The 27827-nt window shown below is 45.7% G+C and overlaps 1 protein-coding gene across 9 annotated transcripts in view; it reads right to left on the bottom strand.

Annotated features, from left to right (window-relative positions):
• Nucleotides 1-27827, bottom strand: part of PLXNA4 (plexin A4) — a 748486-nt gene that overhangs the window by 135564 nt on the left and 585095 nt on the right. For 8 of the 9 annotated variants that reach the window (XM_061638090.1, XM_061638091.1, XM_061638093.1 and 5 more), the window contains one exon: nt 24146-24346. In XM_061638090.1, coding sequence (XP_061494074.1) covers nt 24146-24346 — 201 coding nt within the window. Of the gene's footprint in view, nt 1-5822; nt 6047-24145; nt 24347-27827 lie in introns of those variants that run through there. The other variant, XM_061638098.1, reaches the window with a different exon arrangement.

Raw genomic sequence — 27827 nt, 5'->3', positions numbered from 1 at the left:
AATGGTAGAAGCACAGAAGTTGCCCCAACAAGGACAGAACCAATGTGGTAGCAGAAACTCTTCTTATCGCTCCGACAACACTTGCCTGTGTTCTCAACTCATCCCCGCCTCTCTCTCTCTCACACACACACTGCAAGTGGTTAGGGGACCAGTACTAGGAGGTATATGGACAGAGGAGGTCTGCTGTTCATTTGATGCTTGGAAAGAAGCAGTGGCGGCTGGTTGCTACGTGTCAGTGGGGCTGGGAAATCCGTTCTGCTCTAGAGCAGATTCCACTGCCCCACTGACATGGAGCCACCAGTGGTAAACAGGTCCTTCATGTGGCAAGATGTGGATAACCAGGCGCCTGGTGGGTAACATACATTCAGGGCTTTTCACTGCAGAGGCTTTGAAAATGAGTGTCCTTTTTCTCCCCCACCTGCAATTTTGCTCGACGTAGAGAGCGACTGGAAGCTTTGAAGGGCACTGGAGACCCAGCTCCTGGCCGCTGGCAACCTTCTTCAGGCAACCTTCTGCCTTTGGATATTTGTTCAGGCGTTCCTATCTACAGCTTTTCTTCTCGTCCATGAAGTCCAGACACTTTTTTTAAAAAATGTGAGCTAATATTCTCTGGAAGCTTAGCATAGCATGGCTTGGAGAAATCAAAGCTCCACACCTTGGGCAGAGGGAGGCGTCTGGCTCCACTAATCAGCATGCGATTTCAGGGTCAAACTCACCCTGTGATTTCTGCACATTACATTACAATGAATGCCGAGTTACACTGCAATCTATGAGCAAACCAAGCACAATTAGCTGGTAATCGGCAGGCCCCTGTGATCAACCATCTCTATCCCACTTTTCTTTTTATTAGTGTGGTTACCATGGACGTTAAGTGCCCTTCCCAGATAACCAGGCACAGTGCCGCAGAGTTTGCTACCGTCATTCCTCATGCACAGGAATAGCATTCTGATGAGACTCCTGCATGCACTAATAAAATATCAGATAATGGAAAGCTGCCACTTCACACAACGTTGTCTCAAAATCATAACCTGCAATACATTCAGTGGGGCATCCATCCTCCATCACAAAGCACAGGAAATGCAGCTGATGTGGAGCAGTATATAGTATCAGATGTGGGCATGGATGTCCTCAGCCACACATATTTACAGGGTGGCCTTAGGACAAGCCACTCACTTAATAAATGGCTTGGGGCCAGGGTAGGTACAAAAGGAACTGCCTTCCACCATAGAATCCGCTCTAAATTTGAGATTTGCCTTGAAGTTTGTCTCCTGGCTGCCCTCAGCTTCAGAGGTCAGGCATTTAGAACACTGGCCTTTAAATGGTGGGCCGAAATCCCCTACTGCAGAAGTGGAGAAACTTTGGCCTTGCAGATGTTGCTGAACTACATCCCCCATTATCCCTGCCCATTGGGCGTGCTTGCTGGGGCTGGTGGGACTTGTAGTTCAGCAATATTTTGGAGAGCCACAGGTTCTGCACATCTGCAGTACTGGGTTACAGCCTGATATAAGGTGAATCTCAATAGCAGAACCACCTTCACCACTCCAACAGCAGAACTACCACCATGCAAATGTATGGTTAAAGACTAGTAAAAAACAAACAAACAAACATATGTGTATGTCCAAGGTGGGTTCCAGGTCTGAAAATGTTGGAGACTAAAGATCTAGAGAATGGGGACAGGGCCTTTTAAGTGGTGGCACCTTGTTCAGGCACCTTGTTTACCGAATACTCTCCCCAGACAGGTTTGTCAGGCACCCACATTTAGAGCAAGGATGGGGAACTGTGGCCAGATATTTTTGGACTCCAGTTCCCATCATCCCTGACCATTGGCCATGTTGGTTGGGGCTGAGGGGAGCTGGGAGTCCAACAAAATCATGAGAGCCACAGGTACCTCGTCCCTGACATAGCATTAGGCCATAGCTTAAGGCCTGTTTATTCTCAGAGGCTATTGTTGGGCAACTGGTACTTAATGCTTTTACTGGTCTGTTATTTTTTTGGCATGTTATTATTTTTATCTGATTTTAACCTGCCTCTTTTGATATTGCTGTGCACATTGTAGTAGTGTTGTCATTTTTTTTAAATTGTGAGGCTTTTTTTGGTAAAAATAAACAAGTAAATAAATTGTAAACCATTTGATTCTTTTAATAAAAAGTAGCACGTGGATATTTGCAAAGAAATAGCTATTTATACAGCACCATCAGTGGACATGGCCCTTTGCAACATTGATGGGGAGACCTGTGGCCCTCCAGATGCTGTTGGAACTCCAACTCCCATCAGTCACAGCCGGCAAATGATGGAAGTCAGAGTCCAACAACATCCAGAGGGTCACAGGTTCCCCATCCCTGGTATTACCAGGCTGGTAATGGAGTTGACTCTGGCACAAAACAGGGATCCATGCAGCTTACAATCAAAATATCATGATTTTTTTTGGGGGGGGGGGACAATGTAACGAGGAAACAAGATGCATGGTATGAATGTGTTCTTTGGTCAAAAAAGATGCTTTGGATGACAAATCCCTGCAAATGTATCTGGAAAATGTGTGGCCACTTGCACCATCCATTTTCACTCTCTCTGCAGTCCTGGGCCCAGTGAAAACAGTCTCAAAGGTAGCAGCTGGGGGAGAAATATGTTGCAAGGCTGAGAGATGAGTAATTAACACAAGACAAAAGTATGATGTGAGGTGGAGAGGAATGGGGCTGGTCTTTAACCGGGTCCATATGTCTCCCAGCTTGATTTAACATCAGTTCCCCTTGACTGCATTGCACACTCCCACATAAACCCGAGCTGAGCTTAAGGCTATGAATCCTTCATGGACTCTGTAGGGATTTTATTACCACCAGTGCCCTTAATTAAAAGAACAACATCTGTCTAGCAGGCAACAAGCGGAGTCCAGCAGGCCCACACGATTCCATGCACTGAGGCGCATGCACAGAATTGAGCATGGAAGTGCAGATGGAATGTCTTAGGTGTCAACACAGATACCCCGAGGCTCCCAGGAGACCACAGAGCAGGCCTTTTCTGTTGTGCCAGCAAGCAACAGTCAAACTCACGGCTAGGAAATGTGGCAATATTTTCTTTTTAGTCCTTCATTCACTGATTCATTCCATCTCTACCCTGCCCATTTTCCAGTGCTCTCCAGCATGCAACTTAAAAACTGAGCACATCAAACAATAGCTAATATTTTTACAAACAAAGCCCATATATATATATATATATATAAATAATAAAAATAAATCTAAAGTCAGGAAAACCCACAAAAGCCAATTTCAAAACCATTTCCTAAACAAAAGCAAAACTGTCCCCCTTGTGTCTTGTAAAAGCAGGCATGGGGAGCCCTCCTCTGCCCCGCAGGCCAAACCAGGTCCAACAGGCATCCCAATTTGGCCTGCAGGGACATTACGTCAGTGGTTCCCAAACTTTTTCCCCTACTTGAAAATTGCTGAGGGTCTTGGTGGAACACTTAGTTATTTTTCTGCCACTACAACAATTAATACAATTGTAATTCTGTAGGATTCAAACTGCAATACAATACAATCTAAGAAATAAAAGACACCAGAAAAATACAATTAAAAATCAATATGAATATTGATTACGATGGATGGACTGTTTCCCATCTTCAACCACAAATCCACAGACATGCAGTGGACCACCTGAATGATGTTTGCGGACCACTGGTGGTCCACAGACTAGAGTTTGGGAACCCCTGCTCTAAATCATGACTGCTTTCCTCGCATTTGACGTAATATATGGGCTCATAGTCCTAGCAGTGCAACCATTTCCCTAAGTCAGGGGTAGGGAACTGGATTTGGATTTGGCTGGTAGGCTGGATCCCTCAGTTGCCCATCCTCCATGGACAACTTTGATAGGTGGGTGGGACCTCTCACCTGTCATTCACCTGAGGGCACAATGACTGGTGTTGTCAAGGAGCCCTGATCACAAAGGAACAGTCAGGAGGCCACTTTAAGCTCATAGTTGTTCCTTTATTGCTACATTCGTATCTGACATCATATATGTTGTCAGATGGGGGACAGATTGGCGTGGTTTTGGGGAACCGTCTCACAGGCGAAACTGGGACCCATGCTGGGCCTATTGAACCCTACGGGCCTGACATTCCCCACAGCTGTCCTAAGTGTTAGGCATTTCAAGACTGTAGGGCATTCGTTTCATGAGGGGGACCACACGTGAGAAATAAAGGGGCAAGGGGAACTTCCCCTTTCTTCCAAGGATATTTCCACCTTGTTGAAAAGTGAACATGGCAAGTTTGGGACATATAGTTGCAAAAGCAGTTATGGAATTTTTCTGAGGTTAGGTTTTTCCTAAATTCTTATTTAGCCTGTTGATTTGCACATTATTACTGCATATTATTCCCAGTTTAAAGGGACAGAAAAAAACCTGGTTTATCTGCACTTGGTTCATGATCAAACAGCAGTGAGATGTGGCTTAATTATGCATTCTCAGGTTTGTAAGTGAGTAAGTGTCTTTGTTCTTCATTTGCAACCCCTCCACCCCGATCGCTGGCTTGCTATTCCCCATCATGAGTCCCCAGACAAAGTCCTGACTGCCTTGCTGTCGCTCATCTCGTTGTTCCAGATCCAAAGTGTTGAATGGAAATGGCCTACTACAGCAGATACAGGGAACTACATGTAGAATTCCCTCCCCTTGAATATTAGACAGGCGGCATCTCTGTTATCTTTTTGGCGCCTACTGAAGACCTTCCTCTTTCAACAAGCCTTTTAAGTAGAGACCTATCCCAGTCTGTGTCTGTGTTGGAATTGTTTTTTAAAATGTTTTTAAACCTTTTTTTAAAAAAATGTTTTTAACCTTTTTTTAAAAAGAAGCTTTGAAAACTTTTTAAAAAAATGTTTTTAAAGATGTTTTGTTTTAATGTATTTTAAAAGTCTGCTTTTATGATGTTTTAAAGTGTTTTTAGTGCTTTTGTTTGCTGCCCTGGGCTCCTGCTGGGAAGAAGGGCAGGATATAAATCAAATAATAATAATAACAACAAAACAACAACAGCAACTTGCAAGTCCTCTCATTCTTCCTCCAGTATCTCAAAATAGCACCTATATTGAGATTTCAGTAATTTTCAAAAACGGATTTACATGGAATTAAAAGGCAGGTGTGGAGTCAAATCATTTTAATTGAAAAGAGTGACAGTGCCAAGGCAAGCTCCCACTGTCAGAACATGCATCATATCAAACTGCTCAAATCAAGTAATAGCGCATCCCGTCCCTTCCCATCTGCTCTGACTAACATCAGCTCTCTAGCATCTCAGGCAAAGAAAGGTATTCTCCAACTCCGCTGCTTGAGACCTTTGGACTGCAGATGCAGGGGCTGAACTGGGATCCGGGGACTGAACTTGGGAGCTCGGGCATGCAACGCATGTGCTCTACCATTGAGATATGACTAGCCATGTCTGGTGCTTCATACTAGGGACAGATCAACCTATTCCCTGTCTGTCAGCTTTAGGTCAGTTTCATCCTGTTTTTTCTTTAAAAAAAAGATTGCATGAACAATGGGCATAAAATTGTATGCACTTTCCTCTAAAGCATGCATTTAGTATGCATTCTTCCCCTAAAATTCACTTTTTGGTACGCTTTCAATGCATTTCCCTCTAAAATACACGTTTTAGTGTATCTCTTTTGGTTAAATATTTATTTATTTACTATTTTATTTCTATACTACCACATCTATCAGAGGGGGTGTACAATATTAAAAACATTTTTAAAACTATTAAAAACAATATAGATAATCATCAAAGTGACTGGCTAATAAAAACAATAAAAATTAAACTGGGGACATCTGAAAATCAAAAGTGAATCTCTGCTGGAACAGGGTTCCGCAGCATTGGAATGGTGGCAATAAATGCCCAACTTCTAGGCACCGAGGCCGTGGCATTTCTAGGCATTTGGGTCTCTGTAACACAAGGGATCACACTCCTCAGGATGATCTCAGCTGGGGTTAGGGATGCAAAGACCTGTCAGCGTTGCTTCTCTCAGCTTCACACTTTTCTAATCTGAAATTCAGTTCCCCACGTTTCTTCAGCAATCTGCATTTTTTAAAAAGAAAAAACCCTCATGAAAATTCTTCAGCATTTTAGTGTGATTTCTCGTACTAAAAGAATTTTATATGCAGTTTTGACTAATGTACAGTTTTTGCAAGCAATTTATCCTAATATAATGCATTTCTGTATGCCATTTTCACTAATATATTCATTTTTATGCACACTTTCTCTTAATATATGCATTTCTGTAAAAGTGATTTGGATGGAGAACTACACTGCAAAATTTGGATAAGTGTGAATTTTGAAGGATGGCTGTATTTCGGTTCTCAGATTGTTTCAGAAAGCGTGGATTTGATAAATTTGGCTTTAAATGCAAACCAAATCGACTTTCTCCTGGACCCAACGTTCACAGCTTTCTACGCCCAAAACCAAATTATAAAAATGGAAGGAGCACAAAATCCATTTGATAGCTGCGTTCCAATCCACATACAAGTCTGGGGCCAGTGAATTAGATCAGTTCACTTTAAAATGTGGACTGAACACGTTTCTGTCTCCCACCCACCCCAATAACGCCTGCCAGTCATTAAGGGGTGGTTTTTGCATGCCTCTGTTCCCTTCTTTGCTGGAAGAGGACTCCAAGAGCTGGGCCAATATAATTCCAGATTGCTCACTGGGCCACATTCCAGCACTGGGCCTTGTAGTCCTGCATTCAAGGAGCCCTAGATTCCCTGATAATAACTGACACCAAAATGCTCCCAGAGTTTTGCCCTCGACCCCTGCAGTTTCCAGGGGCATATCTTTAAGGATGTTTTCTGCCTATGTCTTTGCAGGTAAAATCCAGCCTTGGAATCCCTTCCCTGCAACAATTCCCACCTGGAGTTTGCTTAAGACAGGGGTGGGTGCATGGGAGTGAGCTCCTGGAATGGAGCGTGCAGTGAGTTATTTAGTAACACTCCCCTACCCGGCAGGGTTAATTAGCTCACACTCCATATCACACTCTGAAGAAGAGAAGGTGGTAGGTAATATGTATTATTATCACTCCAGGGGACTGATTGCTGCCCCTGCAGGCACACTTAGCCATGGGATGCTTTTAACAAAGAATCCAAAACTCCTCTCAGCATTTGAATGACTGGAATGTTTCTCCTTTTCTTTCATGGGAAGTACAACTAATGCATCTCTGGATCAAAAGGGAAAAGGGGAGGGCTGAGCAGCTAGGGTACTACTTTGAGGAAGTGGAAGTATTACCGTTGTTAAATCATCTCTGTGTTTTAGAGAGGATAATCTGAAGTTTGCATCTCCTGGGGTGGAGGAAAATACCCCTTAATGGCAAACTGTTGGGCATATGCCACGATGCTCACATTACCAACAAAAACTGATACACTCTGCTCTATAAGGCTGTTGCTAGGGATGGGTGAAAATTTCGATTCAGTTCGCATTTCAAGCAGAATATATCAAATCCGCACTTTCCGAAACAATATGAGAACCGAAACACAGCCATCCTTCGAAATTCACATTTATTAGAATTTTGGGATGCAGTTTGCCAACTAAGCAACATTTACAAAAATGCATATATTAGGGGAAAGTTTGCATAAACATGAATACATGAGTGAAAATAACATGCAAAAAGGCATGAAGTGATGAGAAATGGCTTGCAAAAATGCTTACTTTGGTCAAAACTGTCTACAAAAATGTGTTTATTTGGAGAAATTCGCACTAAAATGGTGGAGAATTTTCATGAGGATTTTTTTTAAAAATTGCAGATTGCTGCAGAAATGTTGAGAACTGAATTTAACCTTAGAAAAGTGAGACACTGAGAGAATTGAAATTGACAGATCTCTCCATCCCTAGCAGGTGCTGACATTGACAGCAGAAGCTACAGCACTCTTCCACTCCTTACAAAGCAAGGGGAAGGGGACATGCGGCTGCGGCCCCCAGCACAGAGAGAGAAAGCGAGAGAGGGTGGCACAGAAAGAAATGGGGTGGGGAGTGAGCATTATCCAGTCATGCAGTGTTGCAAATTTAGGGCTTTATGTGTGAAAGTCTTCAACTTGAATTGGGTTCAATGACAAATAGTGTCGGAAGGCAGAGCTGGGGTCCCAATCCCGGGGAGCTGGATCCCGGAGAGTTGGGAGAAGAGTATTCGGATGGATGGCAGAGGGAAGGGGGAGGAACTTCCCCCCTTTGGAGCGAAGACGAAACAGAGGAACTGCCAGTGATAAGGTCGCTTAGCAACGGGGAGCCTGAGCCCTCCCTGGACATTCTCACGCCTCCCCCTCTTTCAGGCTCAGAGCAAGAGGGGAAAGAGGGAGGGCTGCTCACAGCCGAAAAGCGGGGAGACAGTTTACCATCAGCCCCTCCCCTATCCCCCATCCTGGAATCGGAAACTTCAGAAGAGGAGGGGGTGATGCTTCCCCCCTCACCGCGCACACGCAGACAGCTGAAAAGACAGGAGAGAAGGGGGGGAAGGCAGGCAGTACCTGAGGGGCAGTTAAGGAGGAGCGAAAGATTGCGCGCCCGTTTGGCCCCTTCTTAAAGAACAGGCGGGAAGAAGTCCCTTGCTCTGTCAACTTTCTCCCAATGCCGCAGGACCTGTATTCCTGTATTGCTTCATGAGAAAACGCAGTCTTTGTTTGGACATTACCCTAATAAAACACGAATTAACTACAGCCATTGGTCTGGTTCCTGAGTCACATCCTGGGCCTGACAGCTTGACAGAGCCACCTAAATCACCCTCAACGCTCTCTTCACTTGACTGGGACAAGATGTCAAAGGGAGCAGCGGGGAGGACGAACCCCACTTCTGAGACGGAAGAAGTGGAACTCTTGAAGACTAAGGTAGCTGATTTGCAGACGGATGTTCAAGCCCTGCTAGCAGCAGTCAAGGCGCTGAAGACGGATAATCAAACTTTGAAGGCCACGATAGACCAGATGCGAACAGCCCCTCCAGCTGCCGTAGTAAAGGTTCCCATTGGATTGCCCCCAAAATACACGGGACAAAGTGATCAGTTGGCAACCTTCGTGGCTCAATGTGAGTTATATCTGGATGTCAGGCACACGGAATTTCCAGACGATGGGGCTAAAGTAGCTTTCGTGATTAGCCTCCTGGAGGGAGAAGCTGCAAAATGGGTGACTCCATATCTCGTGAGAAAGGATACTGTCTTAGGAAGGTACAGAGGATTTATACAGGAGATGACCAAGATGTTTCAAGACCCGCAAAGGGCTGAAACAGTAGCGCGGCAACTAGGCGCTCTGAAGCAAGCTAAAGGGACTGTTTCCGAGTACACTAACGCTTTTAAAATTCTGTCCCAGGAAACTGGTTACAATGACGCCGCCCTGATGTTTATGTACCGGAGTGGATTAAATGCTGAAATCCTGGATGAGTTGGCCAGGACCTCCCCCCCCCGCTGACCTACCAGGGCTCATCCGGCTATGCCTACAGATAGATCACCGGATGGAAGGAAGGCGCCTGGAAAGGAAGCAGGAGGTCCCGAGATACTCAGCCTCGGCATCCCGCAACAAGACCCTTCCCACTGCAGGGATGGCAGGTAATGCAACTGAGGGACAGGGAGGGGCTAGGCCAAGACTGTCAGAAGAAGAAAAGGAAAGACGATGCCGGGAACGTTTATGCTTTTATTGTTCAAAGCCGGGCCATGTGGCCAGAGACTGTGGACTGAAAGGGGGGAAAGCCGAGCCGTCGGGAAACTAGAACACCTAGTCCACGTGCAGGCCGGTGGACTGGGGGCAGCGTTGTATAAAGGCCCCCCAATGATCCAACCTCCCTCAAAGGGGGTGTTGGTCTTGCCTATTCGGATTACAACTTCCAGAGGAGTGGTGTTTAATTCCACTGCCTTAATTGACAGTGGAGCCTCCACAAATTTTATTGATGTAAAGTTAGTCAAGCGTCATGGAATTTCCCGGTGGAAACTGGACACTCCCCTAGCTGTGGAGACTATCGATGGGAGACCCCTGAAGTCAGGAGGGGTGACACAAGCCACGGAGGAAGTGAAACTTCAAATCCCTGGGCACGAAGAGTTCATTTCCCTATACGTGTCAGATCTCTCGAACTTTGAGGTGATTCTGGGAATGCCCTGGCTAGCAAAGCATGAACCCAAAATAAGTTGGAAGGAGGCGGTGGTGTGGTTCACCTCACAGTATTGCCAGGAGAACTGTCAACCTGAAGGAATCAAGAACACCTTAGCGGGGGCAGTGCAAGAGATCGAGCAAGTGACCCTGCCGCCAAAGTATGAAGAATTCAAAGATGTGTTTGATGAAAAAGAGGCAGAGACTTTACCCCCCCACCGCCCTTACGACTGTGCGATTGACCTAGTGCCAGGAGCCAGCATCCCATCAGGGAGAATCTACTCTCTCACAGAGAATGAGATGGAGGCCCTGAAGGAATTCCTGGATAAAAACCTGAGGCGAGGATTCATACGCCCCTCACAATCCCCTGCTGGAGCGCCACTATTGTTTGTGAAAAAGAAGGGGGGGGAACTCAGACCCTGTAACGACTATCGCGCATTGAACCAGATCACCATCCCCAACAGCTACCCGCTGCCCCTGATCTCAGAGTTGCTGGACCGACTGTGCTCTGCAAAAATCTTCACGAAGTTGGATTTGAGAGGAGCGTACAATCTGATCAGAATGAAGGAGGGAGATGAATGGAAAACAGGATTCTTGACCGCTTACGGACAGTATGAATACCTGGTCATGCCATTCGGGCTTTGTGGAAGTCCAGGAATTTTTCAAAAATTCATGAACGACATGTTTAGAGACTTGTTGGACACGTATGTAATCTGTTACTTAGATGATATCCTGGTGTTCTCAAAGAACCAGGAAGACCACGACCAGCATGTGAAGACGGTGTTGAAGAGACTGAGAGAAAATCACCTGTATGCTAAATTAGAGAAATGTGGATTTGACCTCAAGTCTCTAGACTTCCTTGGATATCGAATCTCAGCGGAAGGTGTGGAGATGGACCCAGGGAAAGTAAGCTGCATATTGGACTGGGGCCAACCTGTCACCAAAAAGGATGTACAACGGTTTTGGGGGTTTGCCAATTATTACAGAAAGTTCATTCCAGGGTTTTCCAAATTAACAGCTCCTCTGACTGACTGTTTAAGGGGGAAGAAGAAGTTTCAATGGACAGAGAACGCCACCGAGGCCTTTGAGGAGCTGAAGAGAAGGTTTGCTACTGAGCCCATTCTGCGCTTTGCTAATCCGAACCGCCCTTTCGTAGTGGAAGCAGATGCTTCAGATTTTGCCATCGGGGGGGTCCTGCTACAATTAGACCAAGAAGGGAAGGAGCTGCACCCCTGTGCGTACTTCTCTCGGAAGTTAAAGCCTGCAGAGAAGAACTACACAGTTTGGGAGAAGGAGCTGCTGGCCATCAAGGACTCTTTTGAAAACTGGAGACAATACCTAGAGGGGACCTCTCATCGAATTGAAGTGCGCTCCGACCACAAGAATCTTGAAAGCCTCCAAACAGCCAGAAAGCTGAACCAGAGACAGATAAGATGGTCCCAGTTGTTCACTAGGTTTAACTTCCAGATTACTTACCATGCCCAAGCCAAAAACCAGAGAGCGGATGCCTTATCCAGACAGCCACAATACAAAGAAAGTGAATCCGAGGACCAGCCTCAGTACGTAATCCCGCCAGAGAAATTAACGTTGGGAGTATGCCAGCCTTCATGGGAAGAGGAACTCAAAAAGGCACAACAAGAAGATGCAGACATGCTAAAATATCAGCAGGAGACGGGACAAGGTCAAGACTCAGAAGTAACCTTTCACTGGAGAAATGGACTGTTATGGTTCAAAACCGCCAGATATGTGCCAGAAGGGGAATTAAGGCTCAGAATCCTACGCCAGTGTCATGATTCCATCACAGCGGGACACTTTGGGATTTACAAGACCATTCAGAACGTGGCCAAGGACTTCTGGTGGCCTAAAATGCGTCGGGATATTGAGAGTTATGTAAAGTCCTGCTCTGTCTGTCTGCGGACAAAAACACAAACAGGGACACCAGCAGGACTGTTACAACCGTTGCCTGTCCCACACGAACCCTGGAAGGACCTCTCCATGGATTTTATAACTGATCTACCCAAGTCCCAAGGAATGACAGCCATCTTAGTAGTGGTGGATCTACTTACCAAAATGGCACACTTTCTTCCTTGTGCAGGGGCCTTAGAGGCTAAAGAAACGGCCAAGTTATTCATAAAAGAAGTCTACCGGCTGCATGGATTGCCAAACAGCGTAGTCTCAGACCGAGGAACTCAGTTCACAGCCAAATTTTGGAGAGCAATGTGGAAACAGTTGCAGACAGAATTAAAACTCTCCTCCGCCCATCACCCCCAGACAGATGGGCAGACGGAACGCTTGAACGCCGTTTTGGAAAGATATTTACGAAGTTATGTGTCCTATCAACAGACTGACTGGGTATCATATTTGCATTTTGCAGAGTTCGCCTACAACAATTCTCTGCACTCCAGCACTCAACAAACCCCGTTCTTCGCTAATTATGGATTCCATCCTAAAGTCTTTCCAAGCAGCTCAGAAGGAATGCTGGTACCGGCAGCTGAGAACTTCCTTAAGGAATTGCAAGCGGCGCAACAGACACTGAAACAGCAGTTAAACGAAGCCAAAATGGAGTACAAGCGAGTTGCTGACCTGCACAGGAAGGAGGGCCCCCCCCTTCAACCGGGAGACCAGGTATGGCTGTCCACCCGCTTCCTCCAGATGCCGGGCAAATGTAGAAAATTACAAGACAAGAGGGTGGGTCCTTTCAAAATAGAAACTCAAATCAATCCCGTGGCGTACCGACTGAAGCTGCCTGACACGTTTAAAATACATCCTGTGTTCCATCGATCCCTCTTAACGAAAGCCGCCCCTCCCAGTGAGTTATGGCCGGAGGAACCTCCCGGAGCTCCACTCCTGGTAAATGAGCAGCTTGAGTTTGAAGTTGAGGAGATCTTAGATTCCAGGATCAGACGCCACAAGCTGCAGTACTTGATTCACTGGAAAGGCTATGGGGTGGCTGACAGATCATGGGAAGATGCAGCTGATGTGCATGCTCCAGAATTGGTAAAACTTTTCCATCAACGTTTTCCCCACCGTCCCAAGCCAGACAAGGGGAGGGGGGCACAGCCTGGGAGGGGGGATGGTGTCGGAAGGCAGAGCTGGGGTCCCAATCCCGGGGAGCTGGATCCCGGAGAGTTGGGAGAAGAGTATTCGGATGGATGGCAGAGGGAAGGGGGAGGAACTTCCCCCCTTTGGAGCGAAGACGAAACAGAGGAACTGCCAGTGATAAGGTCGCTTAGCAACGGGGAGCCTGAGCCCTCCCTGGACATTCTCACGCCTCCCCCTCTTTCAGGCTCAGAGCAAGAGGGGAAAGAGGGAGGGCTGCTCACAGCCGAAAAGCGGGGAGGCAGTTTACCATCAGCCCCTCCCCTATCCCCCATCCTGGAATCGGAAACTTCAGAAGAGGAGGGGGTGATGCTTCCCCCCTCACCACGCACACGCAGACAGCTGAAAAGACAGGAGAGAAGGGGGGGAAGGCGGGCAGTACCTGAGGGGCAGTTAAGGAGGAGCGAAAGATTGCGCGCCCATTTGGCCCCTTCTTAAAGAACAGGCGGGAAGAAGTCCCTTGCTCTGTCAACTTTCTCCCAATGCCGCAGGACCTGTATCCCTGTATTGCTTCATGAGAAAACGCAGTCTTTGTTTGGACATTACCCTAATAAAACACGAATTAACTACAGCCGTTGGTCTGGTTCCTGAGTCACATCCTGGGCCTGACAAATAGGCAGCCGGTGCAACAGCTGCAAAAGAAGGTGTTATATGATCCCAGTACACTTGCCATGCATGTTTGCACCAAACTATCTTCAAGGGTAGCCACACCCGGGAGTTGCTAGGGTGTAGATAACAGTGGCTGGGCTATCTCTGTCAAGGAACAGCCAGAGTTGATGAATCAGCCAGAGCTGAAAACAGGCACTCTTGTGCTCTGGCTGTTATCTGATCCAATTCATTGTTCAAAGCTCCTCTGAGGAATCCTATGACTTCATGAGACCTGCAGGGTTTGCTTGCTAGCCACACAGTCAATGGCCCTTTCTCTCTCACCATTCCACAGTCAAAGTAGGGTCTCAGCTGGGGCCTCAGCCATGCCGGCCAAAACATTTCCTAGAGCAGGGGTAGGGAACTTTTTTGGCCCGGTGACCCAGATGTTTATCTTCCCTCCTACCCCTGTGGGCCAGGTGGGCAGGACCACCCATCTGTCAATCTTCTAACATCATAACGACCGTGTGGAGTAGCACATTCCAAGAGGGTTCTGGATACACCAGCACTGCCAAAAGAGAACATAAGAAGAGCCTGCTGGATCAGGCCAGTGGCCCATCTAGCCCAGCATCCTGTCCTCACAGTGGCCAACCAGGTGCCACAAACGAAAGCCCACAGGCAGGACCTAAGCGCAAGAGCACTCTCCCCTCCTGCGGTTTCCACTAACTGGTTTTCAGAAGCCTACCTTCTCTGACTCTGGTGGCAGAGCACAGCCATCATGGCTAGTAGCCACTTATGCTCCATGGAAGGACTGCAAATACTCTGCTGATCCTGCTGAAAAGGAACAAGGCACCCACGCACCAGGACCCCATTGCAATCGCATGCTGGAAGGACACAGAATCCAAATCAAACATTATATGCCTCTTAAGCCACTTAGTACATTATTATTATAAAGCTTCTATACGCATTTCCTCCTGTTTATAAAGGTCCGTGTCAGAAGCCATGCTCCAGACACTCCTTCTTCAGAGGTGAGGCAGGGGGTAACTGAAGATCAGGGCCATTTTGATGGTGTCACCCTAGTTATGGAATGACCTCCCCAAGGACTCTCGGGTGATTGATTGATTGATTGATTGATTGCACTTGTATACCGCCCCATAGCCAAAGCTCTCTGGGCGGTTTACAGCAATCAAAAACATTAAAACAAATATACAATTTAAAACACATATTTTAAAAACAATTTAAAACACAATTTTAAAATTTAAAACAATATAAAAACAATTTAAAATGCCTTCTTGACTCACTTTTCAGTGCCAGGTGAAGGCAATTTTATTCTCCTGCACACTTTAATGGGTTGTTTATTTGGATCCTTCTGTTTCTCTGATTTTTATTGCCGCTCTCATTGCTATTTTTATTGTTGTTGTTGTTATTGTTGTTTTGTGATTTTTTAAAAAGAAGAAATATTGTTTGAATGCAGATGCTAATGTAGTGTTTTGAAACAGATGAAGGGCTGTTCCTGGGTTCACTGTGGTGGCTTCAAGGCCTTCCTGCACACTATGCTTGCGCCTGAACTCACGTAGGTTGATCTGAACATCTGTCCTCCAGAATTTCTCCACATTGGTATGTGTGTGTATGTGTGGGGGAGATGAAAGCCATTCCAAAGAGCAGGACCGAGGAGTAGATGTCGAAGTGGGGCTTTTCATCATTTATTTGCACTTTTGATGTTGTGGAAATTGCCTTTCTTTCTTTCTTTCTTTCTTTCTTTCTTTCTTTCTTTCTTTCTTTCTTTCTTTCTTTCTTTCTTTCTTTCACAGTTTAAATAATCAAGTTACATCTGGCTTTTTAAAGCATAAAACAACGTGGTTGCGTGCGCATGTGCACATGCGCATATGTGCATGGAAAATAAGCTTTTTGCCACCTTGACTAAAGTATAAGAAACAACCCTCAGTCCCACCAGAAAGTCCTGTGACTTTCTTCCCTACCCCACTCCCAAATTATCCAGAATGTGCATCTCCCACCCAGGGTTCTGGCAATGATGATGAGGGGACATTCAAGCCAGCCCAAGACTTGTGATTCTTGTGGTAGCATCCCACTGCTGTGGGCCTAGATTATGCCAGTGGAGGAGGGTGGCTACAATGGTTCAAGTGATGAACTGGAAAACTCAAAAGTCTGAGGCACGATTAGGCCACTGATGGGAGGGATCTATCGGAGAAATGCTTGATTGCAAAGGTTGGTATTCCGTGCTAGTCCTACTCAGGATAGGCCCGTTGAAGCTAATGGACCTGGATAACGTAGGTTCATTAATTTCAATGGGTCTATGCTGAGTAGGGCTTAGTTGAATACAACCCGTAGGAAAGTTGGTGAGGAATGTGTAATGAATGGGGGCAAGTAATGAACCATGAAGAGGGTTTATTATCGGCCAGGAATATTATGTTTGCCAGAGGCAAAGTAGGTGGAACAAGAGATGTGACTCTGACCTATGTACATTCAGGCGACCCAAAAATGAACTTTCTCCTATCTCTCGCCCTCCATCCAGACAGTCAAGAGGCATTATTACAGTCCAAGGACATATTCTAGTTGGCACGAGCACTCAAGGAGGGTATGGAGCGGGGCTAGTGGCCTGGGGAGAGGAGGTGTGGCATAGGGAGAATTCCAAGGGTCAGAGAGAGGGGGCTGGGGGGCTACATTGGGTCTGCAGGCCAAAGATTCCCCGTCTCTATTCTACACCATTAATAAAATACCATGTGCAAGGCTGGCACCAGCTCCCGGCATCCTTGGGCAGCTGCTAGAATCCCAGCACTCTGGCAGGGTCTACCACTGATTATGAATATAGCAGCCAGGGCCGGCCCCAGACATGCTGGGGCCCTTGGGCAAAAGCCTGCCCTAGGCCCCAGCGCTCCCCTTCTGCGATTCGTGCATGGCTAGAGCCTCGGGACTCCGCCATTCCCTTCCTTAACCTACCTTGTTCTGCAGTTGCGCACACAGTGGTGCCCTTAAGAAAGATGGCGGCTGAGGTTTCCCTAAGGAGCTGAAGCCTCTGCCGCCATCTTGGTTCATGGCAGGGATGCGAGCGCACAGCAAAGGTACCTCCTCTTCGGATGCACACCTTAACGTGGTGAGGGGGTTTGAGTGTGTTGAAGAAGCTGAGAGCAATGCTGTCAGGAGTCTAGACCAAGAGCCTAGACTCCTAGTAGGGGCACCCAAGGCGGAATAGTCAAAGCTGAGACATCAGACTAAGATGCATCCAAACTCAGAGGAAGGCAATGGTAAACCACCTCTGAATACCTCTTACCACGAAAACCCTATGAACAGAGTATGCAAAATGCAACACGAGATAGTGCCGGAAGATGAGACCCCCCAGGTCAGAAGGCACTCACCGAGCTACTGGGGAAGAACAACGGACATGTATGAATAGTGCTGTGACTAATGATGCCACTGGGTCAAAGCCGAATGGAAGCCCAGAGGCTGATGTGCAAAGATGTGAAAGGAGAGTCCGGAGTTGTATGACGTACCTAATAGGAATATGGAATGTGAGAAGCATGAACCACGGAAAGTTATATATATATACAGTAGGGACCCGCTTATACGGCGGGTTAGGGACCAGGCCCCTGCCATAAAGCGGAAATCGCAGTAAAGTGGAACCCATTGACTATAATGGGCCGCATCACACGAAAATGATGCAAAAATGTCACAAAATGCACTAAAATCACAAAATCGGCTTTAAAACAGGGAATTTCCCCGAATTGAAAGCTGCCACATCAGCGGAACGCCGCAAAATGGAACGCCGGTAAGCAGGGCCCTACTGTAACCTTTTAATCTTAAATTTGGTTCTCTACATTTCTGCAGCAATTTGACAATTCTTCAGCAATTTAGTGCAAATTTCTCCTAATAAATACATTTTTGTGTGCCATTCTAAGTAATGTCCACAGTTTTGCAAGCAATTTATTCCACCATAATACATTTTTTTTATATTATTTTCACCAATATATTCATTTTGTGGACACTTCCCCCTAATATATGCATTTTTGTAAACACTTGCTTGGCCAGAGAACTGCACTGTAAGATTCGGATAAGTATGAATTTCGAAAGATGGCTGTGTTGTGGTTCTCTTAGTGTTTCGGAAAGTGCTGATTTGATAAATTCAGCTTTCAATGTGAACGGAATCAAATTCCTCCTCCATCTCCAGTAGGGCGGCAATGCCACAACTTAGGGGCTGCCACAGAGAATGCCCTTTTCCAGGCACCCCCCAAACTTCTGAGGGCAGTGGAACTATCTATACGGCCCCCTCTACTGAAAATACCTGAGGGGATCTTGAATTCTTGCATGATAGACAGTCTTGGCCAAATGGGACCCCAAGGTCCCCTCCCCCACATGTACAAATACCTGTTTAATCTATCTTGTATTTTGAATGGTTCAGGAATGGGAATAGCAATACCTATGGTTTTTCTATTCTATGGTTGGATGAAGCTGATAACAGCAAATAATGATGTAAGCATCCAGCTCTGCAGCTTTACAGGAATTATTCCCCTCTGTTTCCTTCCCACCCCCAATACTTATTTTTTTAAAAAAACTGAATTAGTATTCATTGCGAGGCGGGCACGATGTGATGTGCCTCAGCTTCCTGCCTGTCTGAAGAGCGGCTTGGCTTTAGGAAGCTCTCTGCTCAGGAGGGGAGAAAAAAAGTCTGCAAATTAAATTAAAACCTTTCAGCCAAGTCCTTTTCGAGGAAAAAAGCCCCACTGAATGACACGGAGGGGAGGGGAAGCGGAACAGCCACATCCAGACTTTTATAGAGGATTTGAATGGAGAAGCTACTGCATACATTTTGAAATTCCCATACTGAAGGCACCTTCCATGCAGAGTTGCCTGATAGGCATCTGGGAGACTATGCCTTTAGAAAGTTGTCAATCTGCTAGTAAGGTGAGCAAAGGGGTAGGCAGCCCCACGGAACATAAGAAGAGCCCTGCAGCTAGATCAGGCCAATGGGCCACCTTGTCCAACATCCTGTCCTCATGCCTGCAACAAGGACCTGAGTGCAACTGCACTGTCCCACCAGATGCCCATGGGATACTCACACGCAGGACCTGAGTGCATCCTTGGCGTTGAGTCCTGAGAGGTGGCATCAGCAGCAGAAGGAAGCTAAATCAACAGCCTCAGGCATCAAAATGTCTGGGGTCAGCCCTGAATGCAAGTGTGTAGCTGCTCACTGGTCGGCAGCCCGCTACACAACGCGGTCTCCAGTGACAACAACAGGGTACGTATCCTGCCTTCTCCTTGGCTGCCACTAGGGACTGACAAATCTGTACGTTTCCGTTTCCCATTTTTCCAATCTTAAGTTCAGTTGCCATAGTTCCACATCGACTCATGAAAAGTCATTCTGCATTGTAGTGCACTACACCATATAGAGGTTTTCTTGCCTAATATGCACATTTTTGCAAGCAGTTTCCCTTAACACATTTGGGTCTGTTGTTTTCACTGATAGATGCATTTTTAGACACACTATTTCTACACAATTATTTGGCTGGGGAAGTGCATCACAAATTCAGAGAATTGTGGCTTGATGATATCTGCATTTTCGCTCGCATAAAGTTTCAGGACAGGTGTTGTGTTAGGTAGAGCTGCATTCAAATGTGGACCATCCTGAGTTGCCGCTCAGCAAAGGCAATGAAGTGCTGCCCCCTTCCACAGCTGCAGTTGGAGGCTTTAAGGCAGCCTTTCCCAACCAGTGTGCCTCCAGATATTGTTGGACCACAACTCCCATCAGCCTCAGCTAACATTGCCAATGGTCAGGAAAGATGGGAATTGTGGTCCAGCAACATCTGGAGGCACACTGGTTGAGAAAGGCTACTTTAAGGGCTACAAGAGTCCCTGGATTACTGGATCTAGTATCCTTATCAACTCAAATGCAAAGATGTATCACTGAACACTAAAGTCAGGATCATTCAGACCATGGTATTCCCAATCTCTATGTATGGATGTGAAAGGTGGACAGTGAAAAAAGCTGATAAGAGAAAAATCAACTCATTTGAAATGTGGTGTTGGAGGAGCGCTTTGCAAGTACCATGGACCACTCAGAAGACATATAATTGGGTGTTAGAACAAATTAAACCAGAACGATCATTAGAAGCTAAAATGATGAAACAGGTTGTCATACTTTGGACACATAATGAGAAGACATGATTCACTGGAAAAAACAATAATGCTGGGAGAAACAGAAGGGAGTAAAAAAAGAGGGAGGCCAAACAAAAGATGGATTGATTCCATAAAGGAAGCTGAACTTACAAGATCTGAACAGGGCGGTATATAACATGCTATTGGAGGTCGTTGATTCATAGGGTCGCCACAAGTCGTAATCGACTTGAAGGCACATAACAACAACAACAAATCCTTATCTACACGCAGGAGGCTATTTGCAGATGGACAATAAATGTGTCAATCTCCCACATGCATCAAAATCTCTGTATGAACACATTCTGGCAAGCTGTGATTGGCCAGTTTCCCAATACATGTACACAGTACTTTGGCACATATGTACAACCGGCACAAATTACCATTTATGTAGCACCATCAATGCACACTGAGCTTAGCTGGAGTTATGCTTCAACACAGAAGGCAACTACTTCACATTTATGCAATGCACGTGAATGAACAGAGCATATCCATGAAGGCCACTGGGGGAAGACCATATACTGTATGCTCTCTCAGTGGGCCACAAACCACACAGCACTGACGCTGACTGCTTCCCCTTGGGGGTCTTCTGTTCATCTGTGTAGCAGGATTGAATGCAACACACCCAACACACCCAGAACTCTATTAGCACCAGGTTCTCCAAAACTACTTGCGTCTCTCCTCAATTCAAGGGAGTGCGTCCTGGTACAGAAACAAGGCAGACCTACCAGGTTATTTGCAGAACAGAATGGAGAGTTCACCCATTCCTGGCATATAATAATCTACAAGTGCGACCTGCCACAAAATGTTGTATTGGGGAGTGCTCCTGCTCGGGGTTCCAATCAGCTGACCAGCCATGCCCTTTCCCAGGATACTCCATTCCAGCTCCCGTCCTCCCCTACCCCCATCTTGGAGTCAACCAGGATTCTGTGGCCAATGAGCAGATTACATTCTCAATTCCTATTTTGTTCTGTTTTGAAGTTGCAGATTATTGCAGAAACAAGATAGAACAGCCTGATGGGTGAACACATGCAAAAGTGCCATGGACCAGGAATAAACTGATTTAGCCACCCCTATTGTGAGCAGCAAGCGTAAGAAATGATAGTATCCCCTTTCACGGAACTACAAAAGGCAAGGTCTATACTAAGGCTGTGCACCAGATTCAGCTGAGGTTTGAGCCCAAAGGCAAATCGGACCCATTCTGGTTGACCATGTCGGGTTCTGACAGCCACAGATCACTACAGGCTGGATTGGATGCCTCAAATCTATCCCAAAGGCAGGAAGGCAGGAAGAGGCAGTTGTGGTGTTCCTTTCTAGCCCTTTCCAAAACAACATTGCAAAGTATAAATGGACCCCGCTCTCGTCTGGGGGGGGGGAAGAGACACAACAACTCCTTCCCCTGCCCCCCTCCCTGCCATATGTTGAATTAGGGCTTTTTTTACCCTACTTAATCATGAGCCCAAATGCAATAATCCAGTGTAGTACATAGGGACAAAGAGAACTACTACAATAGTTGTTGTACAGAAATAGAAGACAACAAAAAGGGTAGAACAAGAGCCCTATTCCAAAAGATTAGTGAAATGAAAGGGAAGTTTAAACCAAGAGTAGGGATGTTGAATAATCAACAGGGGAACACACTGAATGACCGAGATGAAATAAAAAGAAGATGGAAGCAATAAACTGAAGAACTCTATGAAAGAGATGCCAGGATGACAGATTCATTCACGGAGGAACTGTATGATGAAGAACCAGAAATTTTAGAATGCGAGGTGAAAGCGGCTCTTAAAATACTTGGAAGAAACCAATCACCAGGAACAGATGGCATACCAATAGAGTTGCTACAAGCTACTGAGACTGAATCTGTCTAAATTTTGACAAAAATTATCAACAAATATGGAAAACTAAACAATGGCCCACAGACTGGAAGCGTCCCATATACATCCCGATTGCAAAAAAAGGGGATCCCAGGGAATGCAGTAATTATCGAACACTGCTGTACTATCCCATGCAAGTAAGTAATACTCAAGATTCTACAACAAAGGCACTTACAATATATGAAGTGAGAAATGCCAGATGTCCAAGCTGGATTTAGAAAGGGAAGAGGCACCAGATATCATATCGCAAACACAAGTTGGGTTATGGAATGGAGCAAGGAATTTCAGAAGAAAATCTCCTGTGCTTTATAAATTACAGAAAGCCTTTGATTGTGTAGATCATGAAAAACTATGGAATGCTTTAAAAGAAATGGGGGTGCCACAGAATCTTATTGTCCTGATGCGCAACCTATACTCTGGACAAGAGGCTACTGTAAGGACACAATATGGAGAAACCGATTGGTTCCCAATAAGACAGGAAAAACGTCCTAACTGTTAGAGCCATACAACAATGGAATCAATTACCTAGAGAGGTAGTGGGCTCTCTAACACTGGAGGCATTCAAGAGGCAGCTGGACAGCCATCTGTTGGGAATGCTTTGATTTGGATTCCTGCATTGCGCAGGGGGTTGGACTGGATGGCCTTATAGGCCCCTTCCAACTCTACTATTATATGAGGAAAGGATGTGAGACAGGGGTGTATTTTATCACCCTACTTGTTTAATCTATACGCAGAAAATCATACGGAAAGAGGAACTGGACCAAGATGAAGGAGGTGTGAAAATTGGAGGGAGAAACATCAATAATATAAGATATGTAGACAATACCATACTTCTAACAGAAATCAGTCATGATTTGAAATGAATGCTGAAGAAAGTTAAAGAGGAAAGCACAAAAGCAAGACTACAGCTGAACATCAAGAAGACTAAAGTAATGACAACAGAAGATTTATGTAATTTCAGAGTTCTTAATGTGGACGTTGAACTTGTCAAAGATTATCAATACTTTGGCACTGTCATTAACCAAAATGGATACATCAAGAAATCAGTTGTGAGAGCTAGAAAAGGTCCTCATATGCAAAGATATATCACTGAACACTAAAGTCAGGATCATTCAGACCATGGTATTCCCGATCTCTATGTATGGATGTGAAAGTTGGACAGTGAAAAAGGCGGATAAGAGAAAAATCAACTCATTTGAAATGTGGTGTTGGAGGAGAGCTTTGCGCATACCATGGACTGCGAAAAAGACAAATAATTGGGTGTTAGAACAAATTAAACCAGAACTATTACTAGAAGCTAAAATGATGAAACTGAGGTTATCACACTTTGGGCACATAATGAGAAGACATGATTTATTAGAAAATAATGCTGGGAAAACCAGAAGGGAGTAGAAAAAGAGGAATGCCAAACAAGAGATGGATTGATTCCACAAAGGAAGCCACAGACCTGAACTTACAAGATCTGAACAGGGTGGTTCATGACAGATGCTACTGGAGGTTGCTGATTCACAGGGTCACCATAAGGTGTAACCATCTTGAAGGCACATAACAACACACACACAATCATGAGCCCCACCCCCAACTTATTCAGGAGTGGCTTTGCGCCATGGTGGCTAGTCTCTCGATTGACTCAGAGTGGGTAGGCCTGATGCCCTCCCTGTACTAGAGCCATGGGGCAAATGGTGGGGGGTCTGTGCACAGCCTTACTCTATACATTTCATTCTGAATAGCTGACAGCAGCTTTTGTGTGTGTGTTCTATATTTCCTGGGTTTTATTAACCATGGTGTGAATTATGTAACTTGCTATTTCAATCTTCAAAGATGGCTCTAATTTGTCCATTTTGAAGACAATCCCCTGACGAAAGGCAGGGCCCTTTGCTTTCCTGGGTAAGAAAGTCTGTCAGTTTTGGCTTGTCTCTACTTCTTGTTTTTCCAGTTGTAAATTCAATTCTCCACATCTCTGCAGAAATTTCCAGTTTGCAGAAGAAACCAATGCAATAGCCGCACAATCTGTTCTGCAACAAGGTTACCAGCAACCTGTTTATGCATTGCCTTGCACAGCAATGTTCTGTTGGCACAAAGCATTTCGCCAGAGGAGCAAGTATACCGCCAAGTGACTTTAACTTGGCACTGCGTTGGATGGAACCCATTGTTTGGCTAGAGAACTGCACCACGCAATTCAGAAAAGTGTGAATTTCAACGGATAATCCTGTTTCAGTCCGCACATTAGCTCGAAAAGTGCAAAGTAAGTCACTTCTTCTTACAATGCAGATGAAAGCAAATCTCCCCACCAACCCTAGCCCAGTTCCCCTCTGTGCCCAGAGCAAACAAGGCTTACTCACTGAAGTGTTCTGGCACTGGACGCTGGAGCTGTTAAACCGCAAGGCCGGCACCCTCTTCTCATTGCCCTGGATGTTGATGATGCATTCGTAGCCACGCTGCCCAGATTGTGGCTGGGGCAGGTTCTTCGCCTTCAGCGTGATCGGCTTGATAACATCCACGGGCACCAAGATCTTATTGACTTGCAGGAGCTGGGGGCAGTCCTAAAGAAAGTGGGGATCAGGGAGGGAGAGAAAAAGAAATTGCACCTACAGTTAGTAAACAGTTATGGATGAGTGACCTGTTCTGGATGGCCTGGTTGGACCTTGGAGAACTTGCACTTATATTAGATCCAAAATCTATGTTTTGTTGCTTTCCCCTGAAAGATGAGTATTCCCTCTTTTTCCCTGCTTGGAACTAGCAAGAGTTCTGCACCACTCAAAAGCTTGCTTCCAATGCTTCCAGAAGAAAGTCTCAGAGATTATAGAGGGCCTTGAATCCGTTATGTTTTGTTTCCCAGATAATGCTCTTGCCAGGCTGCTTACAACTCTGCAGACTGCAAGATCAGTGCTGGTCCATCTAGCCACACAGTAAAGCCTTATTGGCGGGGGGAGGGGGGTCCTGCACTTAGAAAACTAGCAGATCAGGGAGACAGATTTGAATCTTTGGGGAGAGAGGAAGGTATGATGGAGCAGACCAGGACTTGGAAGACCAGGGTTCAAATCTCCACTCAGCCATGAAGCTTACTGGGTGACCTCGGGCCAGTATCTGCCTCTCACAGGGTTGTTGTGGGGATTAAATGAAAAGGGGGAGGACCACATATGCCATCTTGAGCTCCTTGGAGAAAAGATGGGATATAAACGCAATAAATGATGCTGATTATAACTTTGCAGTTTTTATCAGCTGAGTGGCTACCTGGGGGCATCCTGAGAGAGGTATGAACAGAGAAAGGACAAAATGAGCGTGTCTGTCTTAAGTCTTCCTTTCTTGCTGCCTCTGCTTTTCTTCTGCCTACAGATTACTCCAGCACAGCAAACAGAAACAGTGACTTTCTGAAGCAGCTACTGCTTCAGGACCTGGGGAGCTGCAGAGTTATGGGAGGGCCAACGGAGCATAGACAGAGCTCCATATGTGCACACGGCACTTCACACGCAGCTCTTTTAATCCCATTGAATATTATGGGCCCCAGAGAGGAGAGGGTATGTTCAGAAGGGAGACCCACATCCAGAAACATTCAAACCTAGGAAACTGCTTTATACTGACTCAGACCATTTGCCCATCTAGCTCAGTATTATCCACACTGACCAGCAGCAGAACTCCGGCATTTAAAGCAAGGGACATGCTGAGCATTATCTGGAGTTGCCGGGGACCGAACCTGGGACCTTCTGCATGCAAAGGAGATGCTCTACCACTGAGCTGCAGCCCTTCAGCTGCCTTCTACCGAGTCAGACCATTGGTCCATCTACCTCAGTACTCTCTGCACTGACTGGCAGCAGCTTTGCAGGGTTTCGGACAGGAGTCTCTCCCAGCCCTACCTGCAGACACCAAGGGTTGAGCCTGGGACCTTCTGCATGCAAAGAAGATGCTCTGCCACTGAGCTGTGGCCCTTTTTGTGTTATGCAGGAGAACTGCCCTTTAATTTGGCCTCGCACCACTGTAAGGAAACTCTCAAGTTGCAGGAAGCCAGATTTCGACTGGACATCAGGAAAAACGTCCTAACTGTTAGAGCCCTACAACAATGGAATCAATTACCTAGAGAGGTAGTGGGCTCTCTGACACTGGAGGCATTCAAGAGGCAGCTGGACAGCCATCTGTCGGGAATGCTTTAATTTGGATCCCTGCATTGCGCAGGGGGTTGGACTTGATGGCCTTATAGGCCCCTTCCAACTCTACTATTCTATGATTCTATCCTGTCCACAGAAGGAGATCCAATGGAGTGGCATGTTCTGTAGGGGGCTGTACAGGTGCCCACTTCTGAGAGCTGGCAGTGGGAAAGGAGGAAGGGAATGACTGAGTCAAAGCACAGGGAAGGGAAAGCAGGAAGACGGATGGCTTGAGAGAGTTGGAGAAATCTCTCGTCAAAGCAGATGGCGGATACGCGTTGTGGGCACAAACAGTTTAGCAAGACAAAGAAATGGATGAGTTGAGGAACAGCTGCAGTTACTTTGGCTAGGAATGGCATTACAGAGACTTAAAATCACACCGCTGTACGGGTGAGCTGGACCACAACTAGCATCAGACAAGGGGATGTGTGTGTGTGTGTGTGTGTGTGTGTGTGTAAGTACGCACATGTGAAAAGAGAGAAATATGCCCACCATGCCAGGCTCTGATTGAGGAGGGATGGAGTCCCCAACAACTTTCATCTAAAAAAAAAAAGGTATACTACTACTACTAAATTGTTTTTAAATTTTATAAACTGTGTTTTAAATTGTTTTTTGTGTTTTAAAATTTGTATATTTCTTTTTAATGTTTTTAATTGCTGTAAACTGTCCAGAGAGCTTCAGCTATGGGGCAGTATATAAATGTAATAAAAAAATAAATACTAAAAAGGGAATACTACTAATTAATTTACTTTATTTTTTTTTTAAAAAATGAGGAAATAGTCCCCCCCAATAACATTAATTAATAATTAATTAAAAACTTAAAGCATATGTCTGTTTGGGAAGGAACCTTGGGATGGTTCCTAGGTGCAAAATATAGAGGCAGGTGCAGGATCCATGGTGCGCACAAGGCCAGAGGGGGAAAGGAAAGGGGGCAACATAGAGAGGTCCCAGGTGGCATTTTCCTCACAGTATTTGGAGTTTTCTCTCTCCTCTCCCACCCGCTGCCCCAGAGCCAGCGCCGTAACCTTTTTGATCGTACTTGTTTCAAATTCATTATCAAGAGGCAATTGCAGCGGCCCCAATAACGGATTTGTTAGCATATAAAAAGGTTTGAGGCTCTGTTAGGAAGTTCATTATAGATAATTGAAGTGGCGCGGGCCATAAAAAAAAGGCGAAATCCTCCCCCAAGTGTGTGACTTTATCTGTTTGACCTCATGTACTTTCTAATTGAAATTTTAAAAGGCAATTTCTCAGAAAGAGGGAGATAACAGAGATGGGGGCTTTACCCTGCGTTCGAGTCTTGGGATGGTCCAGGTTTTAGAAGTCATCACTTTTTTTAAAAAGAAAATCTTCCCCCCACCGTCACTGAGGAATAATAGTCACAACCAGTGAAACCAGAATATCTACACTGGACAAAACTTGTGTGCAACCTTAAACATTTCCACCAGTATATAAGCGTGCAATGGCAGAATAAAGACCAAATCAGATATTACAGTGAGGCTGCCTTTCTAAAGTCAACCAAAAGGGCCTTAGGATGCTGCTGTTCCACAGGCAGGGAGAATCTGCACCAGCAGGGCAGTACTTATGCCTCCGAAGGAGCCCCTTGGACACCAGTGGAAACCTTGGCAGGCATAGATGCACTCCCAGCAGTGTGTTTATTTATTTAAACATTTATATGCCACAACAAGCTATACGCAAAATAAACAGTGACATCACCATAAAACCAAACACAGCCTTAAAATGCCTGCTGGAACAAGAAATTTTATTCATGCGGTTGAGGTTCAACAGGGAAGGTGCCTGTCTAATCTTATTTGGGAGGGAGTTCCACAGGCTTTGGCTCACAACACTGAAGGCACAACATGTGAGCCGTGCATCTGAGCCA

This window comes from Rhineura floridana, chromosome 8 (assembly GCF_030035675.1).
Source record: "Rhineura floridana isolate rRhiFlo1 chromosome 8, rRhiFlo1.hap2, whole genome shotgun sequence".
In the NCBI taxonomy this organism is placed as follows: domain Eukaryota; kingdom Metazoa; phylum Chordata; class Lepidosauria; order Squamata; family Rhineuridae; genus Rhineura; species Rhineura floridana.
This window is presented reverse-complemented; position numbering and strand designations above follow the sequence as displayed.